At 41.8% G+C, this 15139-nt stretch overlaps 1 protein-coding gene across 5 annotated transcripts in view; it reads right to left on the reverse strand.

Annotated features, from left to right (window-relative positions):
- Window positions 1-15139, reverse strand: part of kalrna (kalirin RhoGEF kinase a) — a 153687-nt gene that overhangs the window by 116700 nt on the left and 21848 nt on the right. For 2 of the 5 annotated variants that reach the window (XM_080903834.1, XM_080903835.1), the window contains exon 2: window positions 5881-5985. The exons of the other annotated variants lie outside the window; for them this stretch is intronic. In XM_080903834.1, the coding sequence (XP_080759960.1) occupies window positions 5881-5985 (105 nt within the window). The remainder of the gene's footprint in view (window positions 1-5880; window positions 5986-15139) is intronic. 5 annotated transcript variants of the gene reach the window in all.

Consider the following 15139-nt stretch of genomic DNA (forward strand, 5'->3'; position numbering starts at 1 on the left):
TGTCCAGACAGTCTCAGCAAACAGTGAAGGTGACACAGAGGATGCTTTCAGGGACCACAGTACAATGACCGTTCATTTCAGTTATTACACCAAACAGGCTCATTTCCCAGATGAGCACAGGAGCCTGATGTGTATCAGGACGACAGCCTGTATGCGTGCTCTAATAGTTTTAAATAACAATCAGCCAGTTCAACAGCTTTATGCAAAACCTGTCATGTGCACGACTGTGAAAGGCCGTAGTATAACACGCATTCACATACACGCTGAGTTTGTGTGTCTTCACAACAGGTGAAGCTATCAGCACTCTGGCAACAGCTGCCTCAGCTTCACGTGTTGCCACAGCGACACATGGTGGTGTCTATCGTGTTTAATGCCGCTACGCTTACATGTGAAACTTATGCAACGTGAAACTGAATCCCTAAAAGTTTGGCTGAGCAGTAATTATCCCTTTTCCAAATCAATCAGTTGGCATTCTAACCATCAGATGAAAGTCCCATTTCCATCCTGTCACGCTGGCATGTGTTCGCTGGCAGGATTGGGTTACATCAGCTGTTTGGATCTATTTGTCCATTTGTGTTAAAGTCCTTAACAAGCTCTTGGCATAAAGTTTCCAAGCGACAGGGATGTCTTAGGAAGTAGAGCTCTCAGTGATGTGTCACATAGGTACTCTGGAAGAAATAAGGCTGCACAAGGCTGTGAGCCGAATCAGGTCAACAACACATTCACAAGTCATTGGGGGTCCTTTTGTCCCTCTTTGGGGGGAAACTCCCACTGGGTTTAAATCTGGGACTCTCCGCCATTTGACCTTAGAACTGAAGAAGCTTCTTGGATGAGAGGTGAAACGTCTTCAAGCAACTTAAAGAAGTCCAGACGCTTTTCTTTGCAAGCTCCTTTGACTATGATGACCTGGATGACTGAGAACCTTCACAGACACAACGCATTCACAAAGATTCTGCTACAAAGATGTTAGATCACCGTTTGAGGTTATAAGGGCCGTTTGAGGCTTTTTTTTTTCCTGAGCTGTGATACACTTTGGATTCTAGCCAATCATTTTACATTTCCGAGGATAGTAGGCGGGCCCAGGTACGTACGTTCTTTTAGAGCAGAGCTACAGATTAAAAACGCCCAAGGCGAAGCGGTCAAAAGTCTGGCTGTACTTCACAGCAAAAGATGCAAACTCAGCAGCCTGCAACAAGTGCTTTAAGCTGATACTGTGATACTGTCAAAGGAGGTAACACCTCGAATCTGATGAAACACCTGGCGACGCATAGCGTTTTTTTAAAAGCCGAGAAATGCACCGAGTTAGCAACATCCCCCAAGAACCCGAAGAGTAGAGTCCTGGCCCCTAGCCCTGCCAGTGTAGCAGAAATGATGAGGATGATGATGCAGCAGCAGCCGTTCTTCTCTGCGTGAGTAGCTTAATGTTGTTCGTGTGTAATTTACGTTGAGCAGGCTAACCACGTTATTACATTAATGCATGTAAGGTGAACTAGCAAACAGCGTCGTAGTTACATGCGGCTGTCTTCTTGTTTGATAGAGTGAAACCATATATGCCCTATAGCTGCAGGAAAGGCTATCATTGGTATCTTTTTACAAAAAAACAGCTAAACATGAGAGGTTTTAGGACAAAGTTTGTGTTTTTCATTGTTTAAGCACCGGTTCCAACCAAAGCAGGTATGTTGTATCAACAGAAAAGGCTAACTTGGTTATCATTTTGCAGAAAAAAAGAGACTACTAAAAATAAAAACCGGCACCGTTTCAAAAGTACCGGTTTGCAATGTTCCCTGTAATGTTTCATGTGTCTCCCTGAGCGTCCCTTGGACCACTGGGAGCGACAGCAGACGTGTGCACTGTGGTCACGCCAGCATCGAATCATCCAAGTTACATGTTTATTAAAGTAATCAAATTACAGCATTTATGTTAGACTACTTTTAAGTAACTGCTTTAGCCCACTTACAATGAAAATTTAAAACAATCTTGTTCATCACCTGTGTAGCATGTTAACACTATTGGAAGTAAAAATAACTTGAACTCCAATTTTGAAAACACAACTTTCTTTTTTTTGTATGAAGCTCTGACTTGTATTATGAGTCTGTGGTCTGGGAGAGAGTCTGTAACTCTGTCTGCAAAATATAATATATAATGACCAATGTTGGGTAATTAATTATATAGTTACTTCTTCAAAAAAGAAACTGAGTTTTGCAAACAACAAAGTTTTTTGCAGCTGTTTACCTAAAAATGCAGCCAAGGCGTTTTTTAAAATAAACATTTCAAACTATTTACAGAACAATCAGCTGTTCTGCATCAAATCTGATGCCACACAAATTATTTGTGCCACTCCAAAAAATAATTTCTGTCCACTATGAGACACCGATGAAACACCGGTGTCGGCACATGAGGAATGCTGAACATTTGCCTGTTTAAATCATGAGACCAGTCACTACACAGAGATGTGCTTCTGAATGTGGACGATGTGTCTTCTGCTGCAGTGATGCAGTTCTGCTTGTGTTGAGTGATGTAAACAACTGATTGATCTAAACTCTTTAAACGTCAAAATTGATCATTAGATTTTTTATGACACAGCAGCGGTGAGTGTTCCCACCTTCTGCTCTTTGTAACTTAACGCGATCTTTCCGTTTTCGAGTTTTGGACATGATTTTGGAGGATATCTTCGCAGTAGCCATTGACCGCAAAGAAAAGCTACCGGAAATGCACAACCCCACATCCGGTCTCAAACCAGGAAGTTAGCATTTTCTCGTGCACAGGGTCAATTCAGGTTTTATTTTTTTTATTTTAACGCAGATTTTTTCTGCGCAGAGACCGTGGCAGCAGTGCGCAGCTTAGAGGGAACATTGCCGGTTTGGCACTGGTATCGGATAAAACCTAAACGATACCCATCCCCACTGTAAGGGTTTTTTAGTTAGAGCAAACACACCATACTGTACTTAGACAGACTGACCTTCATGTTTGTGCACCATATTTATGCAACTGTGTTACCAAAGATCACATTTTTGATATTTTTCAAACACTTTATGCACAACATGCAGTAGAACTCTTTGAGTCCCACTAATCTTGTGGTAGTATTACACATTGTTAGCAGAAAGTGGTAAGAGTAATGCTAATACAAAACTAAAAACAACATATCAGGTCGGTGTGAATCAGAATAAACTCAGAGCACATAGTACTGATTGGTGAAACTGAGTTTACAAGACTCACTTTTTGGTATTTGGCTCTACTGATATTAGTACGTGATATATAAATGGCTTAGCAGATACAGTAGACAAAACCCATCATATCAGTATCATGGTTCTGTCCAGTTTTTCCCATATGTGCTGAAAACTCCATTACACAGACACCTATTTCACATTTCAATAATATCTTATGTACGCATTTCGCATCTAGATTAACAGTTCAGTGCATCTAGAGGCACTGTTAATTTACAAAGTTGTTAGACTCTAAGAAGGCTGTCCTTCCACCTGTGTTCCTGCCAGCCTATATTCCTGTGCCATCAATCTACTAATGATCCATTTTCAGCTTTTCCTTTTCAGGGTCGCGGGGGGCGCTGGAGCCTATCCCAGCTGTCATAGGGCGAGAGGCGGGGTACACCCTGGACAGATCGCCAGTCTGTCGCAGGGCTAACACACAGGGACAGACAACCATTCACACTCACACCTAGTGGCAATTTGGATTATCCAATTAACCTATCCCCACAAGCTGCATGTCTTTGGACGGTGGGAGGAAGCCGGAGTACCCGGAGGGAACCCACGCAAACACGGGGAGAACATGCAAACTCCACACAGAAAGATCCCGGCCTGATGGTGGAATTGAACTCGGGACCTTCTTGCTGTGCGGCAACAGTGCTGACCACCGTGCCACCGTGCTGCCCGTGTGTGGTTATTCGTGGCTGCTTTCATTTTGTGTTGTAACAGGCTGAATAATCATTTTGGGTTTGTGACTGTTGTACTCCTTTGTGTTGGTCACATGGTACTTTTTGTGTGTGTTCAGTGTGGTAACTTCAGATCCTCATGTAGGGGCATCCATGCTTAAAGATGCCAACTAAAGAAATGTGAGTATTTAGTACTAAGGAGAGCTGGTAATAAAGTGCTCAAGCTTATTTTTGAGGGATGAAGGCTTCAGAGGGGCTTTTAATAAATTTAGGGGTCCTAGAGGAACCCTATTGAGGGAGGAGGTGTTACGTGCCTCTGCATCCCCTAATCTCCTCAATGTTTCCAGCTGGTGCTAATTGGCCACACCTAGTCAGGTGTGGATAAAAGCATACCTGAGGCAAGCTCCCAGAGAGTTCACTTGTCTTTGCCTTGGTGGCATCAGCCATTTTAGCCAACCTGGTTTTCCATTTTAAGATAAAACCTCTTCTCACCCATACTCTGGTATTCGTCTCCTTTTTTTTATGTTGCGGCTTTGAGCCGGGTCGTAACAACATCAAAACCAAGCTGTAGCCTCCAAGGTGGAACAATAAAACCAAAACATTAGCACCAACAACTGCAGTTCCTCTAGCAGCCACTTGAGGCTGGCTTTAAAACCAAGTGAGTCCCCATGGACTCCAGAAATGACAGCGTCCTAAACTGAAACATAGCATGTTTGAACCTGATGTTAAAACAATTCAAGTCTCTGTAGCTACACATATAGAAAGTTTCATAACCTACATTTGCATGAAAGCCCTCTGCAGGATGAACAGGTGAGTTTGCTGCACTGTGATGGATTTACAGTAAATAGCAGAGTGTGACTGCTGCACAGTGACTGTGGTGCTTATGGTCATAGTTGGGTTACATCAAGTGTAGCAGAGATTCATATGAAGTTAAGCTGATGATGCTCAGATGCACTGACTGAATTCCACTTTCATACCAACTTTATTTCCCACCCTGAGCCACAACAGCTGATTTTGGGGTTCCACACCTGCTGGATCCACTTTAACTCGTCCCTTCTCATTTTCCTGTTAGAGCTAAAGTCACCCTCTACAGTGGAGCAGCAGAAAATACAGATCATTTTGATTTTCCTTCTTTTTTTTCTGCTCATCTTCTACTTAATAGATTCAAGCTGAGTGCCTTCATTGGAATTAAAATTAAGAGTCAAATAAAGTTTGTATTCAAATCTACTCATATTATTATTACATTAATATAGCACAAGGTTCAGGTAGCTTTGCATAGAAATAGGTGGTAGAAATGTTCTTCAAGGAGCTACTTTCACTTTCTTACTCTGAGTCAGTACGTTTTCACTTTTACTCAAGTAAAGTAGTTGAATCAGTACTTCAACTTGAGTATTTTTTAACACTAGTATCTGTACTTCAGCACAAGTACACCATGTCTGTAGCTGTGCTGAAGAGGACCTCTCCATTGCCCTTGTAGTTAATTCTATCATTTAGCGCCACTTCCCAATATCATCACGTTTGGCTTCATAATCCCAAACACTGTGGTGTCGTATTCATTATATTCATTTTCTAGTTAAAACCAACATAATAATGTTTGAGGAATGGCAACATTTATAGTACTTTGTGCAGGTTTTCCCATTATTGGTTCCTCATAAGCTCCTGTGGAAACAGTTTGTATGAAATACAGTTATTATCATGTTATTATTGACTAATGTCCTTCTTGTTTGACTATAAATCGTCTGTTCTGAGATAAGTTTTACCAAAGTGACACTTTGGCACAATTTGAAAATGTATGAACTTGTGATGAAGGTCATGTATGAATGGTTCTTCTTTCACAGGCAATTCTAATTGAAATCAGAGCTGTCTGATTTATACCACAGCATTCAATAGTTGTGTAATTTCACTATAATGTCACGTGCCCTGCTGCTCCATAACTAACAGCATTACACTGAACATAAATCACTTATTGTTGTCTCATTATTTCAACAGATTACCTGCGTAAAACAGAGCAGGGTAGGTTTCCAGCGCGAGCCTCTCACATACGCACACATGTGCATTTGAACACAAGCACATATTAATGGCCTCGCCTCCAGTGTTCCCTGCAGAGGAAAACCACATCCATCAGTCCTCCAACACAAACCACACACTGCTCTCTCATAACTATGCTCAGAGCAGAGTGAGAGCTAGTACAAGCTAAGTGCTTTCCAGCCACCACACTCAGGTCGCACTAAGACAGAAGCAGGAGATGATGTATTCTCCACAGGGACGCTGCTGCTCGGTAAGGGACAGCTGCTGGAAAAAAGCAAGAAACGTGATTAATAGAGTGTTGTTTTATTTCTTTGTTTTTATCTGAATAACCTTTGTTTCCACTTGGGCAACATGTTTCAAGTAAAAGAAATATGTATGATCACATTTCTGTCAGTGTTTGTCTTGCAAGGTATCTGCAGCTGAGCAGCTTCCAACTATCTTGGGTGAATAGACTTTAGAAAGTTCACTTGGAGGCTTTAAATCTGTCCAAGCAGGAAAGACATCTTCACCTCAATGACTCCTGATGGTTTTACACTCGTGTTATGACGACACTGTACTTCATTGTTTCCAGTGGCTTCTGCCAGGCCGTGGCAGTTTATCGGTGTTTCACACAAACAACACACTAGAATAAGTACCCGTGTGGACGGGACGAACGAGGCATCCAACCAGGCACAGAGGACAGAAATGAGGACGAGACGATACTGTGTGTGTGAATCCTCTGATTTCTATGATAAAAATTGGTGCTTTTCTTGATGTAGCTGGAGGTAAGCAGGAAGTTTTGTCAGGTAAGTTTTAGCCATCAGTCAGGTAGCACAATACTTGTGTAAACGTAACTGGCAATGCTCACAATGCTCTCATATTAGCTGCCAACCTACTTATTTAATCCTGCTTGGATACGTCCACAGTGGAAACTTTCCTTTTTGCTATGTGTTAACAGACCTCTCTGCATTGAATCATATCTGTTATTAACCTCTGTCTCTCTTCCACAGCATGTCTTTATCCTGTCTTCCTTCTCTCACCCCAACCAATCACAGCAGATGGCCCCGCCCCTCCCTGAACCTGGTTCTGCCGGAGGTTTCTTCCTGTTAAAAGGGAGTTTTTCCTTCCCACTGTTGCCAAAGTGCTGCTCATAGGGGGTCATACGGGTTTTTCTCTGTATGTATAATTGTAGGGTCTACTTTACAATATAAAGCACCTTGAGGCGACTGTTGTTGTGATTTGGCGCTGTGTAAATAAAACTGAATTGAATAGAATTGTTATAATTCAATAAATCTGTGTTTGTCTGTTCATTGCATTTTTCAAGCAGCATTTCTCTGATTTATTTCAAAGTTGGTGGAAATATTGCTTTAAACACAAATATGTACACTGTTGAGTTTGAGTTTGTATCAGTGAAAAGCTAAATGTCTTCTGTTTTTTATGCTGACCCTGTGTGTGTATGTGTGTGTGTGTGTGTGTGTGTGTTTCGTGTGTGTGTGTGTGTGTGTGTGTGTGTGTGTGTGTGTGTGTGTGTGTGTGTGTGTGTGTGTGTGTGTGTGTGTGTGTGTGCGTGTGTGTGAGAGAGAGAGGTGCCAGCAGAGACTTTACAGAAGAAACAGGTCATAATTGTTATTGTTACATATCAATATAGAATCTGTTGACCCACCTCGACAGAGAGGCAGTCGTGTCTGCCTGTTCATCAGTCTAATCATTCCTGATTTCTTTCCTGCTGACTGAGTCCACCATGATAACAAAAACCTTTTCCTCCTCCTAAAGTCTCAAGGCTGTCAGTAACACACGTGCATCCTTGGTTAGAAGGCCATAAAAACAAAATACTCACATCTACTAAGGAAATTATGTAAGAGCTTGAATATGTTCGTCCTTGCATGTATTTACCCTCAAAAAGCAGTTTCATGTGTGTCACGCTTGTGTGTGTCCTTCCTTCATGAAGGTTTCTTTGGCTGTTGAATTATTTGCATTTTTACTTTGCTTGATCACATCACAGAGACTCTGCGAGGCAGCACCACGTGGTTGTACTCGAGGCGCACACAGCGGTCTGTTACTGCAGTATTAGCTTGATAATAAACTGACTGCATATTTTATTTTTCTCTCATCCATCGACACCATCTGACTCATTTGAGATGAACCAATCACATCAAAGCGTCTGTTTGAGGGTGATGACATCATCTGTGGTGCATGCCAAACGCATGCAGCGATGCCATCTGGAGGGTGCTGACTCAGCACAACACTCACACACACGTCTGATCACTCCAGCTCACACACTCGTGCACGGTAGTCAACGACACTAAAAACCAATTTGTCTGATCTGGTTCTGGTAGGATCCACGGAGGTTTCTGCCTACACGGGACACTTTGTCAGCACTAACAGCATTTTATTCAATTTAAGAGAGCGTATCTTCCAAAGAACAGCATCACATTTACAACCTTTACAAGGACTTTTACCTCAGATTAGAGCCAGGAGTGTTTTTGGTTTTCCCACATTACTCAGCACACACACACACACACACACACACACACACACACACACACACACACACACACACACACACACATTTGTGAAATATGTTCTGGGACCTTCAGGATTCCAAGCACAAGCGTGAGAAGCATGAGGGCTGCGGTCTGTATGAAGCAGGATCCTGTCTTATTCAGTTAACTGCAGAATTAAACACTCAGTAGCACAGGAACAGAGCGGGAGGGAGAGAGAGAGCCAGGGACAACAATGTCACATTAGAAAGGTATAGTAATCATCCACAACTATTTTCAGTTGCAGATGATAAAGGATTCAGAAAGTTTATTCATGCAGGTCCATATGACAGAGAATATGCATCTTCTTTTTGTTTTCATATTTTAATTTATATTTAATTGTGTTGTGGTTTGCAGTGTTTTGTGTTGTTTCACTTTAAATATGTGAAAGGAAAAAGCTGAAAATTTAAATAGTTAAAAGTTGAAATGTGAATAGTTGGTTTTTGTATTACATGATTTGTTTATTACATTTTATGTGGAGTGAATGAATAAAAGTATATTTACGGTGGCCCCTAGACACACAGCACGTACAAACACAACAGAAGTGCTCCAGGATGCTAGGGTGCAGTGTTGAGCTTTGGTTCCCTCGTGGCTACACAAGCCAGCAAGTACCAACGACTGGATTTGGTGTGTGGTAGTAACAAGTGAATGAACTTTTTTTTTTTTAATTATTTGAATATATATGAGTGCCTGTGTATAAATACACAAACAATACACATATGCTTTCAGTTGTGTAATTTAAGTGATCTAGGTAGCTCTGTTTCGAAGTTCAGTTAATGCTAGAAATGTGCTTTGGAGTTTGTACGTGTTTTGTCTCTAGGGGCCACCGTAAATATTTATATATAAACATTAGGGGTGCAACGATACTCGTATCGATATTGAACCGTTCGATACAGTGCTTTCGGTTTGGTACGCATATGTATCGTCGAGCACAGATCCACCGAGTGCAGATCCACTGAGCGCAGGGCAAGCTAGCAAGACAGAAGCTAAGCTCGTTGCAACATGGCAAATTGAACCTCCTCCACCCTCATTCAGATCTGGCGTTTGGAATTATTTTGGTCTTCATGTGACGTATGACCCTGAAGGTAAGCGCGTCATGGACTAAAGTAAGACAGTATGTGCCATGCAATGCTCAATTACATGGGTGGGAGCTAGTGTGTTAGCGCAGTTAGCTCGTTAACGTGTTGACGCCGTCCAGCCCCACGCACAGGGCGATCCGCGGTAGCTCGTTAACGGAGATTTGCCGTGTTGTGGCGTTAACGTCATTTCAGATTAACGCTGAAAGCACTAGTGGGAACACAACGAATATGACTGCACATTTACTCCGACATCATCCTAGTGCAAAGACAAGTGGAAGCAGACAAAAACAACAAGCACGCATGCTACACACTTTAGCCGAGTCATTTAGACAGCCGTTAGCACAGGATTCTCCTTATGGGGACCTGATATGTTTAATATGCTGCTGAGAATATAGCCCAGAAGAAGCGGATAGTATAGCTTTTATTTTGGAAAGAGCCATTTCTCTGTAATAAACTCTCTTTTCCAAAGATGAGTGATTCCTCGATCAGATAGATTTTTTTATTATTACTTTGTTGTTTCAGCAGCATTAAATTTAAAAACTGTACTTTTGAGTTAAAATATATATTCATAATTTTAATAAATGACAAATTGAAAAGGCATGAACATTTTTTTGTATCGAAAAAATATCGAACCGTGACACCAAAGTACCGAACCGAACCGTGAATTTTGTGTATTGTTGCACCCCTAATATATATCTATATATATATATATATATATATATATATATATATATATATATATATATATATATATATATATATATATATATATATATAAAGGCACTTTTTTTTACATTAGTAATTCCTTTTGTGCATAATTTTATATTATTATTAATAATAAATAAATTAAAGCAACAAAACAACCTGAAGACCCGGTTCGGAGCCGAAAGAGCCGGTTCTTTAAAAAGAGCCAGAAATCCCATCACTACTCGTTTGAGTTTTAGACAAAATGGATTCTAGGATATTGCATTTCGTCAAGTGCAAAAACTGAGGGGGGGCTGCTGTTGTGTGTGTGTGGATAATAGCAAACACTGAAATACAGTTTTTGCACGCAGCAATGAATTTGTTCACTCAAATTTAGCTTTTCTTCGCTCAAAATAAATTTCTCCTCAAAATGCAACACTGCAATTTTTGTTTTTATGTGCGCTCAGAATAGTGGCACAAAAATAACGCCATACAAGTTGTGTAAAAGTGCTTTGAGTGCTCAGAGTAGAGAAGCTTTATATAAGAAGCAGTCCGTTTGCTGTGCTTCTGGATCTATGTTAATGTCAGCTAGGAGGAATCAGCGTCAATCAGAGAGAAATAAACAGTTTTTAGATAGAAATAATGTTGTTAACCTGTTCAATCAAAATTATAACATTACAGATGAGCAGTGCTCTCTTGTTTAATTATGAGCCAGAGCCACTGCCTGCCATTTTAATAATAACAGATGGCTGGTGTGACTTTTACACACAGGTACCTTTAGCTGCTGCCAAAGGTACCTGACGCAGCCAAATGTTTGATTTAGCAAAGGCTTTATTCTAAATCCAGTCTTAGGATGTGCACCAGGAGCACAGTAGCTGTTAGAAGGTGCTGTTGTAGTTGAGCAGCTAATCTAAGAGCTTGGAAAGAAAAGCGACTGGACATTTTTAAGTTTCTTGAAAAGTTTCTTCAGTTCTAAGATCAAACGCTGATGAGACCCAGGTATCTCAGCCCCGGTGGGAGCTGTCCCTTCACAGGGTTGATGACCCTCATCACATGAACCAGTCTGAGACATTTCCTCACCCTGTCACGTGACGCATTGAGATCAGCTGACTCAAGACATGTTAACATTTAAATCAGGACATTTACTGGCTTCTCAAATTTCCTTATGATGTGTTGTTCAGTGTTGTGCAGGTCAGCTACTCCAGCTGCTGACGAGGGAAGGTTTGTGTGTCTGCCTGTTTGCAGCAGTGCTGTGTGAAGTTGTGTGTCAGCTGGGGGAAGCAGACAGCAGTCTGATACTGTTGAAAATGTGTATCTAATCCATTTTTGTTTGTAATATCGGTTAGTGTCTGAAAAGCTGTAACTCTGCTGTGTAAGTGAACAGACGTATGCAGCGCTATCAGATACCTGAGTATGTGATGAATTGTAATTGAGTATTTCTTTAAATTATGTTTCCGTTTGTGTTTTTATTCTTTAAAGTGGAGTCCTCCTGAAAGAGCAAACTGTACAAATAGGTGTTGCATTTGAGCATCATATGTAAAGCTTATAGAAGATGCTGTAAAATTGGAGCCAAAATGAAAATATCAGGAGATAAATTTGAATTGAAGAATTTATATTTCTTACTGATGCACATAAAGGAAACACAAAGACATTACATGCTATTGAAAACGTTACTGTCTGTGTACTCGTGTCTGAGGGATCTTTCAGATATGGTAACACTTTCCTGCAGAATGATTGGTCAGGAGGCGATGATTCAAGACCACTGAACACAACATTTGCAGCCTATTCCTGTGGTGATATAGGCCAGTGAGAAGTGATCGACCTGTATTGTAGAGGACCCCCCCCCCCTGCTCAGCGCAAAGCACAAGGCTCACGTGCGGAGTGAAGCGGAAAAAAGTGCGAGAGAGAGGGTGAGAGAAAGGAAAAAAAAAAAAAAACACGGCTCGCAATAAGGAGACAGCTCGCGTCATTCACGTCAAAGATCCGGCTCTAAGAGCCATTTCGTTTGCAACCGACACATCACTACAAACGAGGCAGTGGCGGAGGAACACAGAGGGGCGGAGTTTGAAATATTACTCTGTCTGGGTCACAAAATAAACTTTTAAGATATTTTCATGTGAGAATGTTTCTGTGTAAACTTCTAATATCTGCTCGATTCATCAAGACATCACATATTTGCATAAGTGCTCTAATGTTTTCAAACCCACTCAGAAAAGTTACCCACCAGCTGACTCGGGTTAAACATAATATATAAAGCTGAACTGACAAAAAATCACCGACTACACCACCAGGTATTACAGGAAAAACCATAAAGCCTTTGAACTACAACAAACGCTGTTGTGACAGTGATGTACAGTCTTGTTGGTATATATGTATGATTTGTATCACCTTCATGTATCCACACCGATATCATGATCAGCAGCTTTTACAGCTGTGGCTCCAGCAAACATCAGCTGATACTAGAAATTAATATTAAATAAATTCTAACAACAGCTGATCAAGCTTAAACGTGCTGCTGCTGTTTAACGCGACATCCGCTGGTTTCCTCTTTCTGGCGCAAAGTGGGAGATAAACAAACAAGAGAGACGATCAGCTGATCATTGATCAGTTTCATAATTGAAGTAGCAACAGGAGAGGGAGGGGGGAGAATGAGAGGAGAAGAGGCAGCTGACAGCATAAAGACAGAATAACTCCAGCTTTGTGTCTTTTTCATTGTAGCTGAAGTCCGGGACGAATCGCGTCAGTAAAGAGTTGAGCGTGCACGGGCAGAAATATTGAGAGCGCGAGCAAGTGCAAAACCTGAATGAGAGGGGCTGCTGTTGTGTGTGTGTGTGTGTGTGTGTGTGCGTGCGTGCGTGCGTGCGTGCGTGTGTGTGCGTGCGTGCGTGCGTGTGTGTGTGGATAATAGCAAACACTGAAATACATTTTTTTGCACGCAGCAATGAATTTTGTTCACTCAAATTTAGCTTTTCTTAGCTCAAAATAAATTTCTCCACAAAATGCAACACTTGCACCTGCAATTTATTTTTACGTGCGCTCAGAATAGTGGCACAAAAATAACGCCATAAACTTGTTCATTCACCCAATCACACCTGCACTTTCTCCTAAGCTGTTCGCTAAGTGCTTCCTATCTAACATTCATGCTCTGATGGATACATCGGAGAGCAACATGGGGTTAGTATTTTGCCCAAGGACATGCAGAAACTGGGATCGAACCACCAATCAGTAGGTGACCTGCTCTATCACCTGAGCTACAGTCTGTCACGGCTGGCGGAGTGAGCCGTGCGGTGTTGGAGGAAAAGGAGGACCCAAAATGCGGCAGTGACTGATGATTCGAGTGACGTTTATTTACAAGTGGTGGAGTGGCAAAAACAGGCAGTGAGGCATGACAAAACAACTGAAGAAACCTAAACTGGGAGAACTAAATGACAAACCTGAGAGCATACAAAAGGGGTGCGGGGCAGAGAGCCACAGCGACAGGAACGAAACACCATAGAACACAGACGAGCCGACAACGAACACAGACCGACACCCACTAAATATACACACACAAGGTAATCGGGTAATCGCACACAGGAGGGAAGAACAGCTGATCTGAATACACATGATGACTGGAGGACACAAGCTGAACACAATGACAACAGACACAGACCTTCAGAATAGAACAGGAAATCCAGAACACGAGCCTTCAAAGTAGAGCAGGAAACACACAGACTGAATTACAACACAACACAGGGACATGAACAGAGCACCAAGGACAGACACAGGTAGGGCTGATAAAACACTAAACTTCAGGTTCAACCCTAAACTAGTACAAAATCAGAATAAACACAAGGCACAAAAATGAACTTCAAGGAAACACAAAACGCTGGGTCAAAATGACCCAGGACCATGACACAGTCAAATAGCTGGAATGAGTGTAACAAGCATGTGCATAATATGTTGCAGCTGCCAGCTACTACTACAGGGCACTTACCGTTGGACTTACTTTATTGTCACCATTTCTTCCTTTTCTTTCGACTGGCCCCTTTAATGGTCACCAGAGCAGATCATCTGCCTCCATCGAACCCTAACATCCCCTATCACCCAACCCTCTGATATCCTGTCTGTGAAGGTTCTCAGTCATCCAGGTCATCGCAGTCTCAGGAGCTTGGAAAGAAAAGCGTCTGGACTTCTTTAAGTTGCTTGAAGACGTTTCACCTCTCATCCGAGAAGCTTCTTCAGTTCTTCAGAATCTTCAGCCTCCAATATCCTCTTTCATTAAATCCATGAATCATCTCTGCGGTCTCCCTCTTTTACTCCAACCATGGAACTTCACATTTTCACACTTTTCTCTCTTGTTTAGACACTCTCAAAGTTCAAACCTTCGTAGAAAAATGAGTCCATTCAAAGGCACTCGCAGGAGCCTTGACTGAAAATATTCAGTTCTGCCTCCTCCAGCTCCGTCCCCAAACCAACCAGCAGGTCTCACTGTCATCTTGTAAACCTCACCGCTCTCTCTTGCTGCTCTCCTTTAGTCACAAATCACCTCTAATGCTTGTTGCCACCCGCTCCACCTTACCTGCAGCCTCTTCATCACCTGTCTTTTGTACTGTACTTTGCTTTAGACTCTTGATGCCAGGTATGTAAATGTCTTCACATGCGTATGGACTTGAGACATCCCATTCTTAATCCGTAGGCTTTAATAAGATGTTGGCCCACCCTTTACTGCTATAACAGCTCTAACTCTTGTGGGAGGCTTTCCACAAGGTTTAGGAGTGTGTTTTTGGGAATTTCTGATCAGGTGAATTGTTAGGTCAGACAGTGGTGTTGGATGAGAAGGGTCACAGTCTCCACTCTAAATTCATCCCAAGGTTTTCTATCAGGGCAGGACTGTGCACAGGCCCAGTGTTTCCACACCAACCTTTCTTTATGTATTGTGATTCAGAGATGTTAGAACAGGA

Source organism: Rhamphochromis sp. 'chilingali' (assembly GCF_963969265.1).
Source record: "Rhamphochromis sp. 'chilingali' genome assembly, chromosome: 14".
Lineage (NCBI taxonomy): Eukaryota > Metazoa > Chordata > Actinopteri > Cichliformes > Cichlidae > Rhamphochromis > Rhamphochromis sp. 'chilingali'.